Source organism: Polypterus senegalus, chromosome 6, assembly GCF_016835505.1.
Source record: "Polypterus senegalus isolate Bchr_013 chromosome 6, ASM1683550v1, whole genome shotgun sequence".
NCBI lineage: Eukaryota > Metazoa > Chordata > Cladistia > Polypteriformes > Polypteridae > Polypterus > Polypterus senegalus.
Window position 1 is genome coordinate 150,791,203 of NC_053159.1, and position 22,159 is coordinate 150,813,361.

The 22,159-nt window shown below is 37.8% G+C and overlaps 1 protein-coding gene across 2 annotated transcripts in view; it reads right to left on the bottom strand.

The window, feature by feature from the left end:
- Positions 1-22,159, bottom strand: part of thsd7ba (thrombospondin, type I, domain containing 7Ba) — a 1,045,844-nt gene that overhangs the window by 343,231 nt on the left and 680,454 nt on the right. For both annotated transcript variants that reach the window (XM_039757380.1, XM_039757379.1), the window contains exons 9-10: positions 21,915-22,106; positions 18,199-18,433 (exon numbers count right to left, since the gene is read on the bottom strand). In XM_039757380.1, the coding sequence (XP_039613314.1) occupies positions 18,199-18,433; positions 21,915-22,106 (427 nt within the window). The remainder of the gene's footprint in view (positions 1-18,198; positions 18,434-21,914; positions 22,107-22,159) is intronic.

The window sequence follows — 22,159 nt, forward strand, 5'->3', positions numbered from 1 at the left end:
AGCAGAGGAGCGCTGCAGGGGACTGTGCTTTCTCCAGTCCTGTTCAGTCTATATACATCGGACTTCCAATACAACTAGAAGTCCTGCGACGTGCAAAAGTTCGCTGATGACACTGCTATCGTAGGCTGCATCAGGAGTGGACATGAGGAGGAGTATAGGAACCTAATCAATGACTTTGTTAAATGGTGTGACTCAAACCACCTACAACTGAACACCAGCAAAACCAAGTAGCTGGTGGTGGATTTTAGGAGGTCCAGGCCCCTCATGGACCCCGTGATCCTCAGGGGTGACTGTGTGCAGAGAGTACAGACCTATAAATACCTGGGAGTGCAGCTGGGTGATAAATTGGTCTGGACTACCAATACTGATGCTCGTTGCAAGAGAGGACAGAGCCAACTATACTTCCTTAGAAGGCTGCCATCCTTCAACATCTGTAATAAGATACTGCAGATATTCTATCAGACTGTTGTTTCGAGCGCCCTCTTCTATGCAGTGCTGTGCTGGGGAGGCAGCATAGAAAAGAGGGATGCCTCACGCCTGGACAAATTGGTAAGAAAGGCGGAAGCTGAGCAGGCTCCTGTTAATGTTAGTGTCATCTTCAGACAGAGGAGCAGCTTCAGCGACAGACTACTGCACCCGGGGGGGTGATAAACGTTAACATTATACAATGTTATTGACTGTTATACCTGCCTTGCACTATCCACCTTGCATTTTTTAACATGCATTGCATTTGTATTTAATTAATATTGTTTTTATCAGTATACTGCTGCTGGAGTATGTGAATTTCCCCTTGGAGATTAATAAAGTATCTATCTATCTATCTATCTATCTATCTATCTATCTATCTATCTATCTATCTATCTATCTATCTATCTATCTATCTATCTATCAGTTTTGCAGCATTTGTGTAAATCTGAGCAGACAGAAAAGCCCCGTACACTTCAGAATTCATCCTGCAACTTCTGTCAGCTGTGACATCATCAATAAACACCAGTGATCCACTTCCATTGGCAGTTATGTATACCCATGCCATAACACTGCCTCTGACACATTTCACAAATGATATGGTATGCTACAGATCATGAACCATTCCTTCCCTTCTCCATGCTCTTCTCTATCCTTCATTCTGGTACATATTGATTTTAGCTTCATTTGCTGAAAAAAACCTGTTCCAGTACTGGGCTAGCTATTTAAAAATGTTTTCTGGCAAAGTCTAATCTGTCCTTCCTATGCTTTAGGCTCACCAGTGGTTTGCACCTTGTGGTGAACCCTCAGTCTTTACTTTCATGAAGTCTTCTCTTGATTGTAGACTCTGGCAATGATAGGCCTACCTATGATGGCTTAATGGAATGGAAGAATTCTGTGATCTTCCAGCACAGTTGTCTTCTATGATTGTCCAGGCGTTCTGGTGTTGTTGGGCTCTCCTTAAGAATGTACTGATGGTCGATTTGACCATTCCTGGTATTCCTGCTGTCTGTCTGATGGGTTTGTTTTGTTTTATCTCTCTCTAATGATGGCCTGTTTTAGGTAACTTTTTGCACTGGCTTCCAAATGAAAATTCCACACTTGGAATCAACACCAGACCTTCTATCTGCCTAATAGTTAATGAAATAATGAGGGAACTGCTCACACTTGGCTAAGGAAAAGCTTGTCATTCAATTGTTTAAATAATTTTGTGCTTCTGAAAATGGGGGGCCATGTATAAAATTAGATGTCATTCCTAAACGGCACATACGATATTTCTGTTAAACTCTTTGAATTAATGCTGAAAGCCTGCACTTCAGTCATTATATATATAATTATTTCTTCATTTCTGATTCACTGTGATGGCATATAGAGCTCCAAAATTATGAAAATTGTGTCACTGTCCAAATACTTATGGACCTAACTGTAAAATATATTTATACATGTTGACACACACACATGCAAGTAGGAGGGAGCTGTATGGACCAAGTGAAGGTAATTCCACACTAGGCCAGGGGGTGGTAAGGTGCGCTAAACCTTCTTTTGTTGTCTGTGCAGACCAAAAATGGGAAAACCTATCTGATCCAACCTTGAAGGTGTCACTTCCGGTTTACGGCACCCAGAAACACATAACTTCTGGTTCTGGTGCCCAGAAATACACCACTTCCGGTTCTGACATTCAGAAACACATCACTTCCAATTTATGACATCACCTCCGGTCTTGGCATTTAAAGCCGCCATATTTTCTACCTTTCAACAGTTCAGTTACGGACTCCAACTGATGCACATCAGTGCTATTTCCAAAACCATTTGCAGCCTGGGAAATTACAAGAGTGGCTGCCCCAAACCTTTTTGAGTGTGCCGAGTCTAATCATTTCACAATGTATTCTATATTTATACACAGTTATCTTGTTATATTTGTTTTTGTTTTTTTCATTGACTGTTCAGTAAACTTACAACCTGTCCTGAATCTACTGATGCAAATGCCAGTTCGGTTGTCTTGTACTGTTCACCAGGAGGGAAAAACAAGAAAAGGGACTGTGCAGGATGGTCTTTAATTCTACTGTTTGCTTTTCTTAAGCAGCAAGTGTTGTACATGTCTGCAGTTGGTCGCTGGTAATATTTTGTGCTACCATCACCATCCACTGAAGTGCTTTATAATCTGAGCTGGTGCCATAAGAGGTTGCCATGCAGCTAGTGAGGGTGGACTCCACAAACGCAGGCTGTGCTCAGATGTCTCAGAAAGTAGAGGTGTTGGTGGAGTCTTTACAACAAGAGATGAAATATGTTGTGCCCTCTTCAAATCCTCTTGAAATGTTTGAGCGAGTCATCAATACGTCCGTCCATCCATCCATCCATCCATCAAACCTGCTTAGTTCTTTTGAGGGTCATGAAAGGTTGTCAGATGCTATCTGATGAAATGTCCGAGACACAGTATTGTGATATGAACAGACTGAGCAGCAGATAACACAACATGCCTCTAACAAGCATCAATTCATCCAGTCCTTTAGAAACTTCTTGCTGTTGTTGTAGCATTTACCAATAATTCATCTCTTCAGCACAATTTAGCCCCCACTCATCTCTGTCTGCCTTCCAGTCAGCACCAGGGGTGGATCTACTATCAAAATAATGAAGATCAAGCTTCAGGGCAGCAAGTCCCAGAATTGATTTTAGTCAACATTGCTTAAAAAGTGTGGGTGTCTGCTGCATGAGAAGGAGTTATTAAAACCACTACATGTAATGGTTATTTTTTTTTTTTAATTGTGCTTATCTCTCATGGAACAAACCCATTGAGGAAGATAGCAGTGGTTACCCAGACCTTATTGCTGATTTGAAGGGGTCCCAATAACAGTTCAAGCTTCAGGGCCCCAAAAATGTAGTTCTGCCACTGGTCAGCACAAGCATTTTCATGTAAATTAATCTCAACCATGAGCCTACATAACATCCCTGGCCACGTGTATTCCCCTAGATTGTCTTCCTGGAATGGTAAGGGTTACTCATATTTCTAAAAGTTCTACATCACTTAGGAAGGAGGAGCCTTCACTTCCCTCCTCCTAACACATATTGCACATCCCACTGCAGCACCTAATAAAAATGTAATCTGATCTAGTAGAGTCATTAATGTGCCTGATTAACAACTAGCTTATCCAGCTTCCCTGCCAGGTTAAGTAATTTAAAATTAGATATTGTTAGACATTGATAAAAAACAAAATCAACCAATATGGTAGATATTACTGTCTATTATACATGCTATGAATGGTGATGTGTCAAACAAGAGAAGACTGACTGATTGGTTATGCATCAATGGACATCCAGGACTGGATTCCAACTTGTGCATGATGGTTCTCTGGATAGGCCCAAGTACATAAAATAAATGACTGCCTGATTAACAGAGTGCCTTTTCCAAGACTTGGCCCTTCCTTGTGCTTGATGTTGCCGGGACAGGCTCCTGTTGGCCATGGCAATACCTGTCACTGCACACTTGAATGAATGTCAATTTTGTACAAACCACTTTAACTGCACTTAATCAATCAAACAGCCCTCAATATGTTACTGCAGATCACTAAATTCATATGCTAGCAGAAGGTAAAGCTATGCTCATAACATTTGCTGGGTGAGGTCTACAGATAACTAAAGAGCAAGCTATTAGGGTGTACTTTCAGTCTCACAGCATGACCCAGTCTGGCATGGCTCAGTGGGTGGTTGTGAATAGATTAAAAAAAATTATAAATTGTAAATGGATGCTTTGTAACAATTTGCTACTTTCATGAAAGGAGCAATTTAAAACCTGTATTTTCCAAACCATGTTTAATGCATTTTAATCATGCAAAGAAACCCTACTATTTTTATAACATCCCCAAACACCCACAGAGATAATGCATGGTTTTACTGCAATATAAACTGGAAGTGATGTGTAATCATGTACTGTGGGGCATGAATTGCATTTACTTGGCAGCAGATTTGTGCACATTCCGTACCTTTTAAAGGCAAAATTTTGTGACAGGTTTAATTTTTTGTGAACACTCTATTACTGCATATCAACTCAATTTTGATTATTCCTTCTGTGGTTTGGAAAGGATAAAGATCTACTTACTGTATATTGCATTTTTATATATTTTTTGTAACTTGAATCAAATTAAAGTGCAAAAGCAGTCACTATTTGATAGTCCTGAGGGAAGCTTTGGGAGCAGTGGGACTACCAAAGGACATCAAGTCCCACCCCCAAACATCTAATTGGTGCTCTTAGCTTTTACTGGCAGTTGTTGTAGCCTGGACGACGGGACCTGCAGTTTATTGGTTGAACCAAATGCAGGCACTAAGCTGTGACCAGTTCAACTTGGCAGTCATGCGGAAAACATGATGTGACACATAGCTATTGACAAACCTTTGCTTGATGTCTTGGCATTTACTAAATACTTTTTCTATGGTGTTCATTATTCATACTGCTGATGTTTAAAGGCAAAAGTAAGACGTTCACATGATAGGCCAAGTGACAGGCAAGTTGAATATAGCGTGGTACATGGTAGGCTTTTTTTATTTTCCTGGCATTTAGGGCAGAGAATTGTAAATTCTGCATTGCAATAATCAGAGAAAGCACATTTCAATGTCTGCTGTTCTTTGTACCAAAGAAGAAAGGCATTGTCTAATTAAAATCTTTGTTCATCTTTACATTGATGACAAAGTTGGCTTCCTCATGCAGGTTAGTGCACATTTGTATTTCTTGTGAGATCAGAAGAGGAAATATTATTTTGTAAATGTCATTTATATAATCTGCCATATACAGTATACCTGGTGAACATTTCTATAATAGTTTTGAAAAAAGCAGCCCGATTATGGTGATCCAATAAAGTGTAGCCATTTTATTTCTTACTGTATTGGTTACCTAATGAAATATACAAATAAAAAGAGAAGATACCTTTGCAAGCACACCAAAGGTATAAAACAGAGTTGCCTATGATAAAATAGATGTACAAATAAAAAATGTTCATAATGCACACACTCCCACTGGACTACATCAGAGTTACCTAAGATGCATGTCATTGTTACATGAAAGGAAATAAGATTTCCAAAAGAAAACTCAAACAGATTTGAGGGTAATGGACAGGATTAAATAATAATAATAATAATAACAATAATAATACATTTCATTGATATAGCTCATTTCCCATGCTCCACGTGTTTCACAAAAACTCAACGTGAACAACAGGGAAAAAGCAGAAAAAGATCAAAAGCACAACATTGGATATAAAACAATATCAGCATAAAACACTACATAAAGATAATTATAGGAAGAACAAATCTTACAATCAGAATAAGAGACCATGAACCTGAATAAAATTAAAACAAAATACTACAAGAAAGCTTAAGCAAATAACATAGTCTGCGATGCAAATGCAAATCATCCTGAGCACCTGGACAGTGAGGAAAGGTCAGAATGTCTGGGTCAGTGAAATGCCTTCCAAACAAATGAGATTTAAGATGTCTTTAAAAAGAAAGAATTGAATCAGCTGAACTCATTAATTTAGGAAGGTTGTTCCAAAATGTGGGTGCTATAGAACTGAAGTGATGGAGAAGGTTGTTGATGTAGTCCAGTGGAAAGTCATTTAAAACGTTATAGGTTAGCATTAGAATTTTATATTCATTCCTATAAGACACAGGGAGCCAGTCAAGGTGAAATAGGATAGAAGTTATGTGATTGCTGTTGCGGTTCTCTGTAAAGACTCTTGCAGCAGAGTTTTGAACCAACTGGAGCTGTGATAAAGGACTACAAGGGACACCTCCCTTTAGGGAGTTGCAGTAGTTGATGGAGGATGTAATAAAAGCATAGACATGTTTCTCACTATCAAAAAAGGAGGGAAATGAGCAAAATGGGCTAAGTTAGGAAGGTGGAAGTAAGGAACTTTCTTAATGTGATTTGTGGTGATAGAATATGAAAGGGAGGAATCAAAAATGACACGATTCTTTTCAGAAGAAGGTCTGATGATATCATCACAAACAGTTACTGAAAAGGAGCTCATTTTCTTCAGCTGAGTTCTAGTGCCAGTTAGCATGACTTCAGTTTTGCTATAGTTTAATTTTAAAGAGTTATGTTCCATCCAGATTTTATAGGTAATGAGGTTATGAGGTAAGTTGTGAGCTGAGAAGACTCTAATAAAAATGATCAAACCCAGTCCAAAGCTACTAATAATATGGCCAGTGAGATGCATGTAAATATAAATGAGCAGAAGGCCAAGGACAGGACCCTGAGGAAGTTCTTGTGTGACTGGCTCAAAGCTGGACCTGCATTCATAGAATACACCAACATATTGTAAGTAGGTACATTTAAACTTTGCTAAAAGAGTTTTAAAAAGACAGACTGATTATGGTGATCAGATAGAGTGTTATTCATTTCATTTTTTATATGCTGTAAATTGGATGCCTAATAAAATACATAAATTAAAAGAAGAGATTATTTTGCAACCACGTGAAAGAATCAGAGAAGAGTTGTCTACTGTAAAATGAATACACAGGAATAAAAAAAAAAAACAGACAATGTACGTTCATTCACACACCCCTACTGGACGGCAGAGTTATAGTGGCAGTAGGATGGAAAGATTCTCTAATCAGATTGAACAGCATAGACTTCACTATAGAAAACCGAAGAGCGTGTAGGCGGCCAGTTGGCTGAGGTCTCCAGGTCTTTGACTTTATTTTTGATTTTACAATTTTAATCTCCTCCATAGTCAACTGGCCATATTCATCGATTAATAAATGGACAGATATTTTTGGTTGTGGCTTATATTTAATTATGTAGTGAGTTGTATAATCTATACTTGTGTTTTAACTAAGAATTGTTCACAGCTTTCTGTGCCTGCAATCAATGAAGAGTGCTATACAATAAATATTTTGTAAGCTACCTAACAGGCATATCATGGCTAGAAGAAAGGAAATCAGATCACAAAAAGAAAATTAACACAGATTTGGGGTATACCTTGGTCAGTGGAGCTGTCAGGGTGACATTTTCACTCCCATCTATACTCAGCAAAAAAAGAAACATCCCTTTTTCAGGATTGTGTATTTCAACAATAATGTTTTACAAATCCAAATAACTTTACAGATTTTCATTGTAAAGGGTTTAAACAATGTTTTCCATGCATGTTCAATTAACCATAATCAATTAATTAACATGCACCTGTGGAATGGTCGTTAAGACCTTAACAGCTTACAGAAAGTAGGCATTTAAGGTCACAGTTCTAAAAACGCAGGACACTAAAGAGACTTGTCTACCGACTGTGAAAAACACCCAAAGAAAGATGCCCAGGGTCCCTGCTCATCTGCATGAACGTGCATTAGGCATGCTGCAGGGAGGCATGAGGACTGCTGATGTGGCTAGGGCAATAAATTGCCATGTCCGCACTGTGAGACGCCTAAGACAGGGAGACAGGAAGGACAGCTGATCATCCTCACAATGGAAGAGCCCGGATCTCAATCCCATTGAGCACGTCTGGGACCTGTTGGATCGCAGGGTGAGGGCTAGGGCCATCCCCCCCAGAAATGTCCAGGAACTTGCAGGTGCCTTGGTGAAAGAGTGGGGTAACATCTCACAGCAAGAACTGACAAATCTGGTCCAGTCCATGAGGAGGAGATGCACTGCAGTACTTTAAGCAGCTGGTGGCCATACCAAATACTGACTGGTACTTTTGATTTTGAGCCTCCCTTCATTCAGGGACACATTGTGAAACATTTTTAGTTTATGTCTTATGGTGTTGACTCTTTTACTGTTCATACAAATATTTACACATTAAGTTTACTGAAAGTAAAACAGTTGAAATTCAGAGGACGTTTCTTTTTTTGCTGAGTATATAATTTTTGGGGCATGGGAGGCTGCAGCCTTTAAATTGCAAGGCAGGAGCCAATCTTGATTCATTTATTAAGCTTTTAAGTTAACATGCATATCTTTGCGGTGGGGTTTGTGTGTGTGTGTGTGTAGGGTGATTTAAAAGAAGACAGAAAGCTCAGATATAAAAAAAATACCAGACACTGGAAGAATATATAGACTTCATAAATACAGTGTATACATTGGGATTCAAGCGAATTACATGGAGCTATAAGGGAACACTATTTCTCTGTACCACCCATGTGTAGCTCATTTTTAAAACTCTAAGATAATTTTTAGAAATCTAGATTCTAGACTGATGGCCAAGGTCTCCAGGACTCTGAACAAATCCAAATCGTATTATGTGATATAATCTACTGTTAAATTATGCACTATACTTGTAATATTTCTATTGCACTATTATTCTGTATTGAGGATTACTTGTGTTCTGTTAAAGACCATTGCAGCACCACTTGTGTGATTTTGGGCTGTGCAAACCATAAATTGTATTATATTGTATTGTGGATTCATCTAGGGCAATGCATATCCACTAAGAATGGACATTTCTGTATATCACAATTTACTGTAGGGGTAAATTCTGATATATTGAAAAATGGAAAAACAAAATACCCCAAAATCTCAAAAACTTATTGATTGTATTGATATTTGGTGATGTTATAGAAAAAAGAAAATTAGCCAACTTGTTAAATTATTTGTCAATATGTGTTTGTAATAATAGTGTAGCTAGTTGCATATTCTTAGATACTGCATCTTTTTTTTTGACTCAGTGCTGAAAATTGACCGCACAGAGAAATTGGGCCTACAGTTTATGGAAATGAATACCACAAGCAGAAGAGTGCCATCGAACAAGCTGTAGTTGTAATGGGGCTGGAAAAAAGTGAAGAATGGCAGATGCTCTTCAAAGGAGTCAGAGATAGCATGGCAAGCTACATGGAAAATGGGCAATGAAGTGAACAAAGGAAAGTTAGGCGAAGCTCAGAGAAGACAAGGTTAGCAAGTGTCCGTGCTGGATACATGCAGTACTCCCTGTTATAGTTGGCTTGTTCTTACTTCTCGTTATTTGGTATAAAATACATACAAATTCAAGTCAGACTAAATTGTTGAGCATGTTTGTATACATAATACTTTAAAGGACAGAATGGGGACTTTGATGGTAAATTACATGCAATATTGCAGAGAACTGGGAGTGTCACCTTCGAGGTCAGACCGCGATTTGCCTCTAACTCTGGTTTGAAAAACAGAAACAGAGAAAAGCTGGTGCAGCATTCCAGCCCACTGTAAGCCCTTAGCACAACACATGCCAGGAGTGACGGCATGCTTTGGTCAGTTAAAATGCTTGCGCAACTCAGTAAAGGTGTCACCCATGGACAGAACATAGAAGAGGCAGATTTTGTACCTAGTAAACAATATTATTTCTTTTCATCTGTTCGTTTCGGCTTAAAACGTTCATTTCATTACATGTGCCACAGAAATACGCAGCCTGTAAACGTCAATGCTGTATGTAATAAGTTAAAGTAAACCAAGATTCAGGTTATTTTGCTTAAACCCTCCAAAACTTTGTAACAGACCACAATTACTAATCAAAGTGTTACATTCACATCTGACTGAAACTCCCATTTTTACAGGATATGCTACAAGGTGAAGTTATATTTATACCAAAATTCCTTTTACCTGTTTAATTTCAAAAGAATACATTTTTCTGTAAAATAGTGTTTCGCAATGACCATGCCACTTGGAAAAGCAATGCTTTACTCACAGGCAATTGCATCTAGCATGTTTGAGAGTGACGAGCTCCAGTGACCTGAGAATATTAGCCTTGGGTAAAAAAAAAAGAGAAAAAAACACTGCAAATATTGTATACAGAAATGTATTAAGATATTTACATAGTACTCCTTGTACATTCGATTAAGTGGCACTACTGTTGAGGCCCATTGTCTTGCAGTGTAACACAGCGCATCTTCTTATACTCTACAATTCATTGATGGCCAGTGCAATATTCTGTGGTATGCTGGGCTGGTAGCATCATTTCCAAGGAGGCCCATGAAATTAACAATATAAATAAGAAGGCACACTCAGTTATGGGATGTACGCTTGAGCTCCTGGATGTAGCAGAAGAGCAGAGAATAAGTAAAAACCTGAGTATCATTATGAACAATGCTGCACATCCTCTCTCTGGCACACTAATACTAAAGACTTTCAGCCAACAAATTACTCAGCAGAAGTATGTCAAGCAATGTTACGTGGGCTCCAGTATACCAGCAGCAATACACCTACATATTGCCTCACTGTGGCGGTGACTACACTCACTTTCTTTAGTCAAGTCAAAAGTTTTATTTGTTTTCTAGTGATTCTGGTGAATATTTGAGAAGAGGGTTGTTTGCCATAATATAATACTTTTATTTATTGCTTTTCTGTAAAATGCCAAATTTCTCCCTGGAGACAAACAAACTGTTGTGTATCTGTTTAGCTAACTTGGCACAAGATGTGCACTTAGGATGCTGGATCCATAAGACAGCAATGCAAACCAACTGGTATTCACTGTGCGAGCATGGCACCCATTCTAGAAATGTATAGTCAGCACAGTAATTTAATATTCTGCTCTTTCAGTGCTTTAAGATATAAGAAAAAATCTGAAGGAAACACACAATATGAACATACCCTGAGAATCATTAGGGCGGGATTCATATTCAGGTTGTGTGTAGCTGGGGAACAGTACCGTCAAGCGCAGATTTACTTCTTTAGGTGACTTTATCTACTCTACTTGATCCAGTTTTAAGGTGACAAGGAAAGAAACCTATGGCTGTAGCATGAGATGTATGGGGTGTCAGTCACATACTCATCCACACTCCTAAACTCATTTGACTTAAAGATCCTAATTAAACTCATAGCCTTGCCTTTGGGGTGTGGGAATTAAGTGGATTACTTGTAACAAAGGAACACAGACTCAACACAAAGAGTGGTCAGGCTAAGATTCAAACTTATTCTCTCGACCCTGTGAGGCAGCAGTGATAACTGCAGTGTCACCACTAAGTAATTTCAAGCTAATTGTAGTATAATGGAGGAGTTGCTTCTTAAGTGTGCACTATTTAGTTTCCAATATGTCATGAAAATGCCATTTCATCCATATTGATTTGTTAAAGTCAGAATTCAGTATTTTATTACAGTGGTATGGCTACATACAGTAAATAGGCTACTAACTTGTGACACACTAGTAAAGAGTGCAGCATGCATTTGTCAGACTCAGTTTTAATGTAGCAGAAGATGCAACTTCATTGAGGCCCTCAGGCAAACTGCTTCTTCAGGGGAATAACTTATAGGCTTTCCCCAGTTTCCTGGCAGCTAGTGTCCTAAGCAGGTACACACAAGTCCCAAATGGCTAACTAGAATTACATTACTAGTTAATAAGGCTGAAAATATATACATCATCGGCTGGACTGTTTTTATACTTATTAAAAGAAAGAATTGTATTGAAAAAGCGGACAGTTTTCTCTGTGTTGATTATGGATCATTTTCTTTCCTTATTTTTACAATTAAATGGTTCAGGCTACTCAAAGTTATGGAAAATATTATTGTTCATTACAGGGTGTTATAAAAATACATTGTGACCCATTTTCACAGCCATGTTCACGCTGCGTTATTATAAAATATATCACTTGTATTCACCTTATTGAAGTGCTGCTGTAAGATTTCACTTCAATAATGAATTAGAAACCTTCACTGTTCAATTGTTTTAGAGAAGATATCACTGGTATTGCAGTTTTGTAAAAATCAATGATGTGGTCTGACATGCTTCAAAACTTTTTCATTAGTTGCTGGCCCACTGTGGCATAATAAAGCCGCCCAACAGGGGTATTAGTTTGACCTTACTTATATTTTCCATTCCCAGAGAATACAAGAAAATCTGTATTGTTGACTAAAATGAAGCCAAGAGTTTAGACTGAAGGATTCATATTTTGAAAACCAGAAATTGTGGGATTGATATATTGTATCCTATTTAATCCTCTATAAAAAGGGTGGCATTGAAATATTTTATTAGTAACAGGCTATCAGGTGAATTGTTATTTATATTGTACTGCTTTTCCTTCATGGTGGGCAAATTTGTTGCAAAATCTGCATTCTCATGTGCAGAATAAAAATGCACATTTTATAACTTTATAAAATGTAAGAAACTAAATGTCTCAGTATTTTGTTCAATATTCCCACAACTCTTTGCATTAAGAAGTGCTTCCTGGCTTCAGTTGCAAATGCACTTCCCATTAATTTACACTGATGTCCTAGAGTATGTCATTTAACCCAGATAAATTCTGCTGGATCTGCTTTACCAATGCCATTGAGAATTTTAAGACCTGGATTAGTTTTCCCTGCAATGTTCTCTGCTTGAGATTAAACAGATTTCATTCTGTGATTCTGTCACACAAGGACATGTCCTTAAATCCTGGATGTACTTGGTTTCTCTCCTCTGCACAACTTCAAGTGGTAGTGTGGTGCCCAGTTACTGCACAGAATATCCCAGATAGGATCTCACTACTGCAGAATATATCTCTTGTGTACTAATAATTGATATTCCATTTGGTCACTTTTCTACATTAAACCTAATTTTCCAAATGCTTACCCAGCTTGTCCAATTCTTTTACGATTTTTTTTTATCTCCCTTCTTGAAGATATCATATGCCTAATAAGAATTTATAAATGACACCTTTTGTTTCTTTCAGTACAATTGGTAAAATCCCATCAGGTCCTGAGGTTCTATTAGACTTCACTGTATTGAGGGCTTGAAGTATACATGTACATGATTCTTCTGTTATATATCTGAGAACTCAAAGCTTGTTTTTACTTCTGCATGGTGCATTTAATTTGTTTCTTCCTTTACAAATACTTGGGTGAAATATTTGTTTGTTCTTACCTTCTCCTGAGCAAGCAGTACTTGAGCAGGGAAGGAATAAACTCTGGATGAAGAGCAAGTCACATAGTAGGTGGAGAAAACCCACACAAAAAAGTGGGAGAACTTTAATGTCCACACCAGCAGCACTAGCCACTGTGCCCCCAAACTATTCTCAATGGCAGCATTACTTAGGTATGAATGTCGTGTTTTAGAACTGTCTTGAAAACTGGGGCATTTTTATTTTTTCATCAAAGAGACAGATTTCACATTTTTGTTTGTTAAATATTTTTAAGAATTAATCAGATTAAAAAATAATAGTAATTATAAAAGACAAATACTTGTGATGGTAGAGTACAGACTAATTAATACATGCTTTTAATAGCATTTTAATAACATGTTACTAATCATTTCTGTAAAATCCAGACCCAACTTTGTTTGTGGTGGTTGAAATAGCTTTTACAGACACCAGATCCCAACTCTCAAATGATTTAAAATTGCATTTGTTTGTACTATTGTTAGTTGTTGGGTGTGGAGGGTTCATTTTTCTTAAAAATAACATTTTTGAAAGAAATTCCCAATGGAGACTTAAAGTCTAGGTTGATTTCTCAAGCTAAAATCGGTAGCTGGAACGGACAATGATGGATAGCAGGTTATTGTGGTGCTTTACCAATAAATTACAGAATCGGAGAAATATTGAATCATTATGATCTGCAGATAAAGTAACCATGAGCTTGTTTTCAGTGTGATGTAAATACTAAGTGCATGTCTCTCCACTGCATACATATCAGCTAGTAGCTCCTTCACTCTTCTAATCCTTTCTAGATAAATGAACGTTTATTTTATATGATAATTCTCAAGATTATTAAACTTACTCAGTACAACTTCAAGGAGCAGGAGAACTTATTTAGGGTGGCAGAGGTTATGACAAGCAGCTTAGAGGGCAGTGACTTTCCTGCTGCATGTGCAACTGCTGGTGTTTCAGTAATTTGCATTGGGAATCTATTATGCAATCAGGAGTTATCAGACATGTATGGTAAACGTGGAATATATAAAACTTGACATTACCTTTCTCAAGGTAAATCTGAAATGGTACACTTACCATATATACTCACGTATAAGTCTGGCCTTGAAACCCGAAAAATCAATCACAAAATCAGACCTCGACTTATATGCCCATTCAAAAATGCGACACTAAATTATTTTTTTTTTACGTCTTCTTCCCTCCTTCAATCTCATATCAGTTTCTCAGACACATCAAATTTTGTTTGAGCAGTGCAGTTACCAATTTCTTTGGTTACTTCAATGACGTTTAATTTAAAACCAGCTTCATATTTTCTTCTGAACAAGGGTATGAGATACAAATAACAGTAATCAGTGCAAACGTTGCTTAGGAATAGTTTGGGTATTACCGTGTGATTACGTAGGCACAATAGAGAAAGAGAGAGGTTAGGAGCACATACACTGCCACACCCACATAGAAAAAATGGCAGTGTGCTCCATGGTTACTCTCTCAGGTGGGTGTTAGCATATCAGAATCTCTTGGACCAATAGCGTCAGTTTTCCCCATTCAACTTATGTGACCAAGATTATAAAATACCAAAATTATGCTGTAAATCAAGTCCTGACTTATCCGCAAGTATATAAGGTATCCTAAATTAAAGTCATAGAGAATATTTCTCAATTTTAAGATGGGCAATGCTTTTAAATGAGTGTCTTTCAAATTTCAAAAGTTTGTTCAAAATGCCCTGTTTGAGATATTTGTGAATATGAAACTTTTTAAACAAATTTCCTTGAAGAGCAAGTGTAGCAAATTTCAGCTAAATCAATTCACTGGTAACCGAATTGTTTCATGCAAACAGACAGACAGACAGACATGACATTGACAGATGGTGCTTTTTGCATTATATTCAAACACACCTAAAAGGATATTGAGAGTAAAGAAAGTGCTCCAGCTTTAAAATGCATCAGATATAGTGACAGTTTTCTTATTATGCCACAAGTATCCAGTATCTGCAAAAATCTCATTCTAGATTTATTTTTATTTATTATTTTGTGTAATTTAATTTATAAACTCATCTGTTTCTAATTATTTTTTTCTTTTTACTGTATACTGTATATATATATAATGTATATATATATATACGTGTGTATATATATATATATAAAACAGGAATTTTGAAACATCTCTGTGAAGGACTATTTGAGCCTCTATTTATTCTAAAATTACCCACCTGATGAGCCACAAATAGGGCAAAATACATGTCTTGTACTTTTTGTATTTTTTGGCAGGGACAATATAACATGTCTATGATCTGCTTTTCACAACTGAGAGAATGTGGCAGATGTCTGCCGGCTGGTTGACCAACCACATGCATTACTTGGTAGGTAACCACCGAAATATCAGATTATGAACAGATCTATGCATTGTGGATGCCATACGGGCTGGACCGATGTTGTGGCTGGAAGAAGTGATGGCTCTTCACCTGGATGGGAGGCTTCGAGAAGGCAGATAGGCATGCCAACCAAGAAAGAGAGAGGAACTAGATCTGGAAGAACTGGCCAGAACAGAGGGTTGGACATCCCCTTAAAGAATCAAGATGTTGCTGAGGGCTTTTTCATCCCCCAGCATGACAGATGGCAGCAGCTCCAGATAGCAGTCCCGAGGGGGAAACCAGCAAGGCATGCCGGGAGATGTAGTCCGGCAGAGCAGTTCTGCTGGGGTCACTGGGTACTACAAGACAGCACTGCAGGGAGACAAGCTCCCTGTTATAATAGACTTCTATGTGACCCGGAAGTGTTTTCGTCGGGCAATCACCCTGACATCGGAAGTACTCCTGGGTCCATAATAAAAGGCACCACACTCCCTTGGCCAGGCAAGTCGGATATGTGAGATAGAGAGGCAAAACTTGACTGGAGGAGGGTAGTGTTGTGGTAAGAAAAATATTGTGAAGAGAATTGTGGAGCATAGAGAGAAATTTGTGCTATTTGTGACTTTGAAATAATGGGGTGTAATAAATACACCGGTATTCAAACCCAGGACTGAGTTGTATGTTCGTGTTCGGGGTTTGGGGTTTGCTAATGCTCTTGGTTCCATCATAACATGTAATACTCCAATCTACTCCAATCTAATGTCAAATAAGTGAAGCAACCGACATGGCACAATGTCAGAGGCGTCACTTCAGGCGCTGACATTTGAGGTTTGAAGAAAAAGTGCGTACACCTGATGAGCCCTAAATAGGTTAAAACACGTGTTGTGTACTCTTTGCATTATTTGACAGTAAACTATGTATATACTATTACTATATATATATATATATATATATATATATTAGGAGGAGGAGAAGAGGCATTCCAGATGAGACAGGGAAAAATACATTAACTACATGGGAGGCCAACATATGACTAAAGCAATTTAGTCACCTGATCGGAGAAATAACTTGGTTTCTTGGTTTCTATATAATGTATATATAAACTGGATGCCAATTCATTACAGGGCACACCCAGAATGAGGCAATTTTGAATTGTAATTTAATGTAACATGCATAACTCTGAGGATGTAAAAGGAAAGCCAGAATACCCAGAGGAAAACCATGTAGATATGTTGAGAATATGCAAAATCTACATAGGTAACTACAAAAGGTGAACCCAGGAAGCTGGATCCAAGAAGTAGCCTCATAAATATATACTGCATATACAATGTTCCTCTTCTTCTTCTTCTGGCTGCTCCCATTAGGGGTTGCCACAGCAGATCATCTTCTTGCATATTGTTCTGTCTTCTGCATCTTGCTGTGTTGCACCCATCACTGCATGTCCTCTCTCACCACATCCATAAACTTTCTCTTAGGCCTTCCTCTTTTCCTGTTCCCTGGCAGCTCTATCTTTAACATCTTTTTCCCAAAATACTCAGCATCTCCCCTCTGCACATGTCCAAACCAATGTAATCTCGCCTCTCTGACTTTGTCTCCCAACCTTCCAACCTAAGCTGATCCTCTAATTTACTAATTTCTAATCCTATCCATCCTCGTCACACCTAATGCAAATCTTAGCACCTTTAACTCTGCTACCTCCAGCTCTGTCTCCTAATATAAGGAAATTATTTAATCTGACCCTGTATATCAGTGGTGGACAATGTGCTTTATAGTTCAGTACCTTGTAAATTGGACCGCAAGGACTACCAGACCTTCTTAGCTGATGCTTTATTCTTTAAGCAATTTACAAATCATAAGCATAGAACAGAGCAACAGATTTATCAATTTAAGGGACCTGGGTTCAATTGCAAGCCCTGTCATTGTCTTTGACTTTTATTTAACAATTCATCTAGCAGCTCTGATTAGATATTGCCTGATCATGTACCAGTTTAGTGGTTAGGCAGCTGTCCTGTTTCTATAAGTATACACATCTTCTCCATTTCACTGCTGATTTCTCTTTAGTTTTTTTCAGCCTCTTGTTTAACGTGTAGAGAGCACTACTTCAGTCATCTCTAAAGAGTAGTTGTCACTAGTGCTTTTGTTTTGCGGTCCCGGTAAAACATTCTCCTTGATCCTTACTAGCAAAGCTCAAAGGAACAGGAAACCCAGGAATTATCCACAACTTTCTTCTTTTCTCAGAACATGTAACTCTACCAAAAGTACAATTCTGAACATTCCAAATGTTAGGGTCTATTGTTTAATGCCCTTATGGGCCTCAGTTATGTTTAACTCTCATATTCGGGGCAGTGACTGGATGACCCTTTCTCCTGACCTGACAGCTCTCTTGCCCTGTAAATTCCATTATTGACTGAACTTCTGGGTTGTCTGCTGAATAGCACACTTTGTGATGAAATAGTATGTGTAATATATTACTATAATATTGCACTGACTTTTATATGTCTCTGGTATTTTCAACTTATAATGGCCCTTAAAATGTCTTCACATTGTAGGTAAAATATCCTTGGCTTAAGGAGAAAATGGATACTCATACCAAACGAATGTATTACCTTTTAGGTGTGACTTGACCCACATTCATTTTCATGCAGATAACCTTCCTGGTCTGAATGCCTACAGCACAAGTCGGCTTCCCATTCCAGTTGCTAGTTGCGTTGATTGTTGTCATAGATATGTCTTCAGTGCAAGGACCCCAAGGAGAGACATCCCAAAAAAACACAGTGCATGGATGATCATTACATTGCCTCCACTCCTCCAGTGCCTGAGCTGAAGGGCAAGGTTTTCCATCTACAAGACAAAAGGGAAATATTATTTTGACTTGAATAAAATTTAAAATGCAAAGCATGCCTTGGCTACTCCAGTTTCATCCATGCTTTAACAAATAATGGCAAAAAAAAAGAAAAAAAGATTAGCCGGAGCCTGATTATAGTTGTTAGTGGGAAATACAAAATCTTGTGTTGTTGTGTAATCTGCACTTTCAGAACATAACCATCCATTAGACACTATGCCACTTCTGTTCCCTCTAGTTACCATGTCGGTGTAGGAAAAGCAATCAAAATTTGCCCTCAGACCAACGGAATTTTAAAGAGAGAAAACAAGGTTAATTGAGCGTCAGTTGTCTTGTTAGGTTACACTGTAAAGAAATACACTTGCCTGCATCTGACGTGGTTTGGAATTTGATGACAATTAATTGAAAAGTGACTGAGCGGAATCAGAATGTCCCAAGGCTCAGGTGTATTTTTATCTTAATTAGACATTTGCTTGTGCTGTTTGAAGCAGGCCACACATGATTTATGTCACATACCAGAAGTCAACTGCAGAATAATTTAGTGCCTAAGGACTCTGTTTGACATCAAAGAACCTTCTACCTTGAGATAATCCGGCGTCGTAAAAAAATTAAGCCAATTAAGGCACAAAATGCAAAACTGCATCAGAATTGCTAATAAACATCAGCTTTCTAAATGGATATCAATAAAACATTGTGACAATATTTTGAAACTAAATAGCCAAGCTTTAAAGCTGCATTCAGGTATCACTGCCTTATGACATCTGTTCACATTAACTTATGTTTTTGGCTTAATTAATATTTTAAACCAAGACAAAGCTGTGTTCTGCTTGAGCAGATGCTACCTTCAAGGACTAGTCCTACAAAATTATGATTAATGATTTCTTATCTTCTGCTACTATAAGCCTAATATGTACTCAGAGTCTTCACTTGACTTTTTAGATAAATGGAGGACAGCTTTTTTGTTAACACCATTGAAGCAAAAGCCAGCTCTGCTACTTGCTATCTCAGATTTTTAATCATTTGAGAGTGCTGTGACAAACTATCAGCTTTTTTTTTCTCTCCAATTGGGCAATTTTGAAGTCTGCCTCAGCTGGAGGATACGTAAACATGCACAAAGCTCTTAACACTCTGAAATAAATTCATACTGATCCTAGCAAATGAGCTAGGATGTATGCGTTGACATGGAAAAGATACACAAGAAGTCATTCAAACCTAAAATAAACAAATGTAAAGTTTTGTATTGAATGGTTTCTACTGTACAATCTATATGGAAATGTGTATCTGTCCCATCAAGATTTTACATGTATCAAAAGGTCATGTATACTGTCATACGTTTTTCGTATGTATAGGAAGCAATTCAGAACCAGTGGGAATCCAAACTCTATTCTATCCAAAACACCGCAGCACTCATGTCCAATTTATGCTAAATGAGTGTCATATCAATGTGCACAAAGATCATTGTAACTTCTTCATCTTTTTTTTTTGCAATTGTAATTAACTTCAAAGAGGGTGAGACAGCCTTTGTATGGGTGTGAATGGTAAATGTCTAGAGATGTAATAACAAAAAATTGGCTGTAATACATTACTCACTGCAGCCTAGCTTGTCAATCTCTACTAAACAAAATTTAAAAAAATAAAATAAAATTTGAAGGCCTGAAAAGTATCACTTTCAATGCTACTGGTTGGTAGTTTTTTCAGTGTATCTACTATTCTACCTCTGGAAATACCTTCTGATGTATGTGTAAAATCTACACTTAACCAGCTTTCATCTGTACCACCACTGTGTTCTATTTGTAGAACTCATTTTAAAGAAACAACTGCCATCCACAGTACTAATTATCCTCATAATTTTACAACAGTTCCACTTTTTCACCTATTAGACTTAAATATCTTAAACTATAAAGACTGAACACCTTCAGTCTTTCCTCAATGTTCACACTCCACAGTTGTATCTATGGACTTTCTCTAACACTGATAGGACTACCTGCAATGTGGAGAAGTCAAGCAAAATGACACCTTTTATTGGCTAACTGAACAAATTACTATATGCAAGCGTTTTTGCAACTTAGGCCCCTTCTTCTTGTAATCTGTTCAGTTAGCCAATATAAGGTGTCATTTTGCATGACTTCTCATTGCATCCATAATAGCTAACATGGCACAACACCCTACTACTGCAATGTGGAGATAAATGCTCTATACACTATTCCAGAGATGGTCTCAGAAGTACTCAATAATGCATCGTATGAAACCTAATATTGCATTTTCCTTCTTAATCACTTCTGTATATTAGAGGTGAAGTGGAACAAGTCCACCACGACTCCTTCATAAGATGTACTTTCAAGTTTCTGGCCACCTATACTGAATTCTATCAAGTTCAACTTGATTTTGCTGATTCTAGATAATTCATCATTCTTTTCCCTTCCTAGTTTAAAAAAATGTCATTTTGCAGTTTGTAATTTTTCACATAGTCATTTGCTTATTGCCACATGTTTGATGTTACTGAAGTTAAGAAAGACAATTAAAATATTAGTATGATATTACAGGGCTATTCAAAATAAAAAAGCAGAATTCAAAACTTTATTTTTAACAAACCGTATAAGACAGAAACACATTCTGCACATCACTGGATAGAGGAAAGTTCAAAGTTTAAAAGCCCACCTAAAAATACCAGTGAATGCCACTGACTTCATTTTCATGCAAGGTGATGCCCCGACTCATTTCCACTTAGACTTACGGCGTTACCTGAACAACATAATTCCAGGATGATGGATTGGAAGAGGTGGACATCAAGATCTTGCTCACCGTCTATGGCCTCCCAGGTCTCCAGACCTTAGCCCGTGCGATTTATATCTATGGGTGTACATTAAAGAAAGAGTGTTTGTTCCACCTATGCCCGCTCATCTTCAAGATTTGCGACATCGAATTGAGGAAGCTGTGAATTCAGTAACTAGGGTCCAGTTGACTCGTGTGTGGCAAGAAATGGTCTGAAGTTTTGATGTTTGTTGCGCTACACCTGGTGCTCATGTTGAGTGTATGCAACCTTAAGGATCATAGGATCAAACTTTGAACTTTCCTCTATCCAGTGATGTGTGCAATGTGTTTCTGTTTTATACAGTTTGTTTGACATACATTTTTGAAATCTTCTCTTTCATTTTCAATAGCCCTGTATATATTTGTGCTGACGGTGTTGTTGTACAACAGAAACAAATTATTTCACCATTCCATTGCTGAACACCATAATCTAAACTTACTATGCAGCTGAAAGTCTGTGCAACATCTATCCCTGTGATACATTAGCTTCTCTACCTATTTATGTATTTGTTTATTTATTTAAAGAGTTTCTGTAAAAAGCCAAATTTTCCCCAACTGTCTATCTATCTATCTATCTAATGGAAATTAAACGCAATTATAATCTATTTGTTCATTTTAAAAATTCAGACTATTCATATCAGAAAGATGTTTAAAGGGATTATTTGTTACCTTGACCAGGCTGTGCTACAACAGATCGCACCCTGCTCTGCTTTCCTTCTGCATTCTTACTGGAACAGGAGTGAGAGCAGCTTGACCAAGGTGACCAATCGCTTATCACACAATCAAGAGGACAAGGCACATCACAAGGCAGTCGAGATGATGGTGGCTCATCTAAACAGTGGTCATCTGAAACAGATTTGCCTGTAAATGTAAGAGATGTTGTTAGAAAAATAAATCCTTTGACTTAAGGTTTT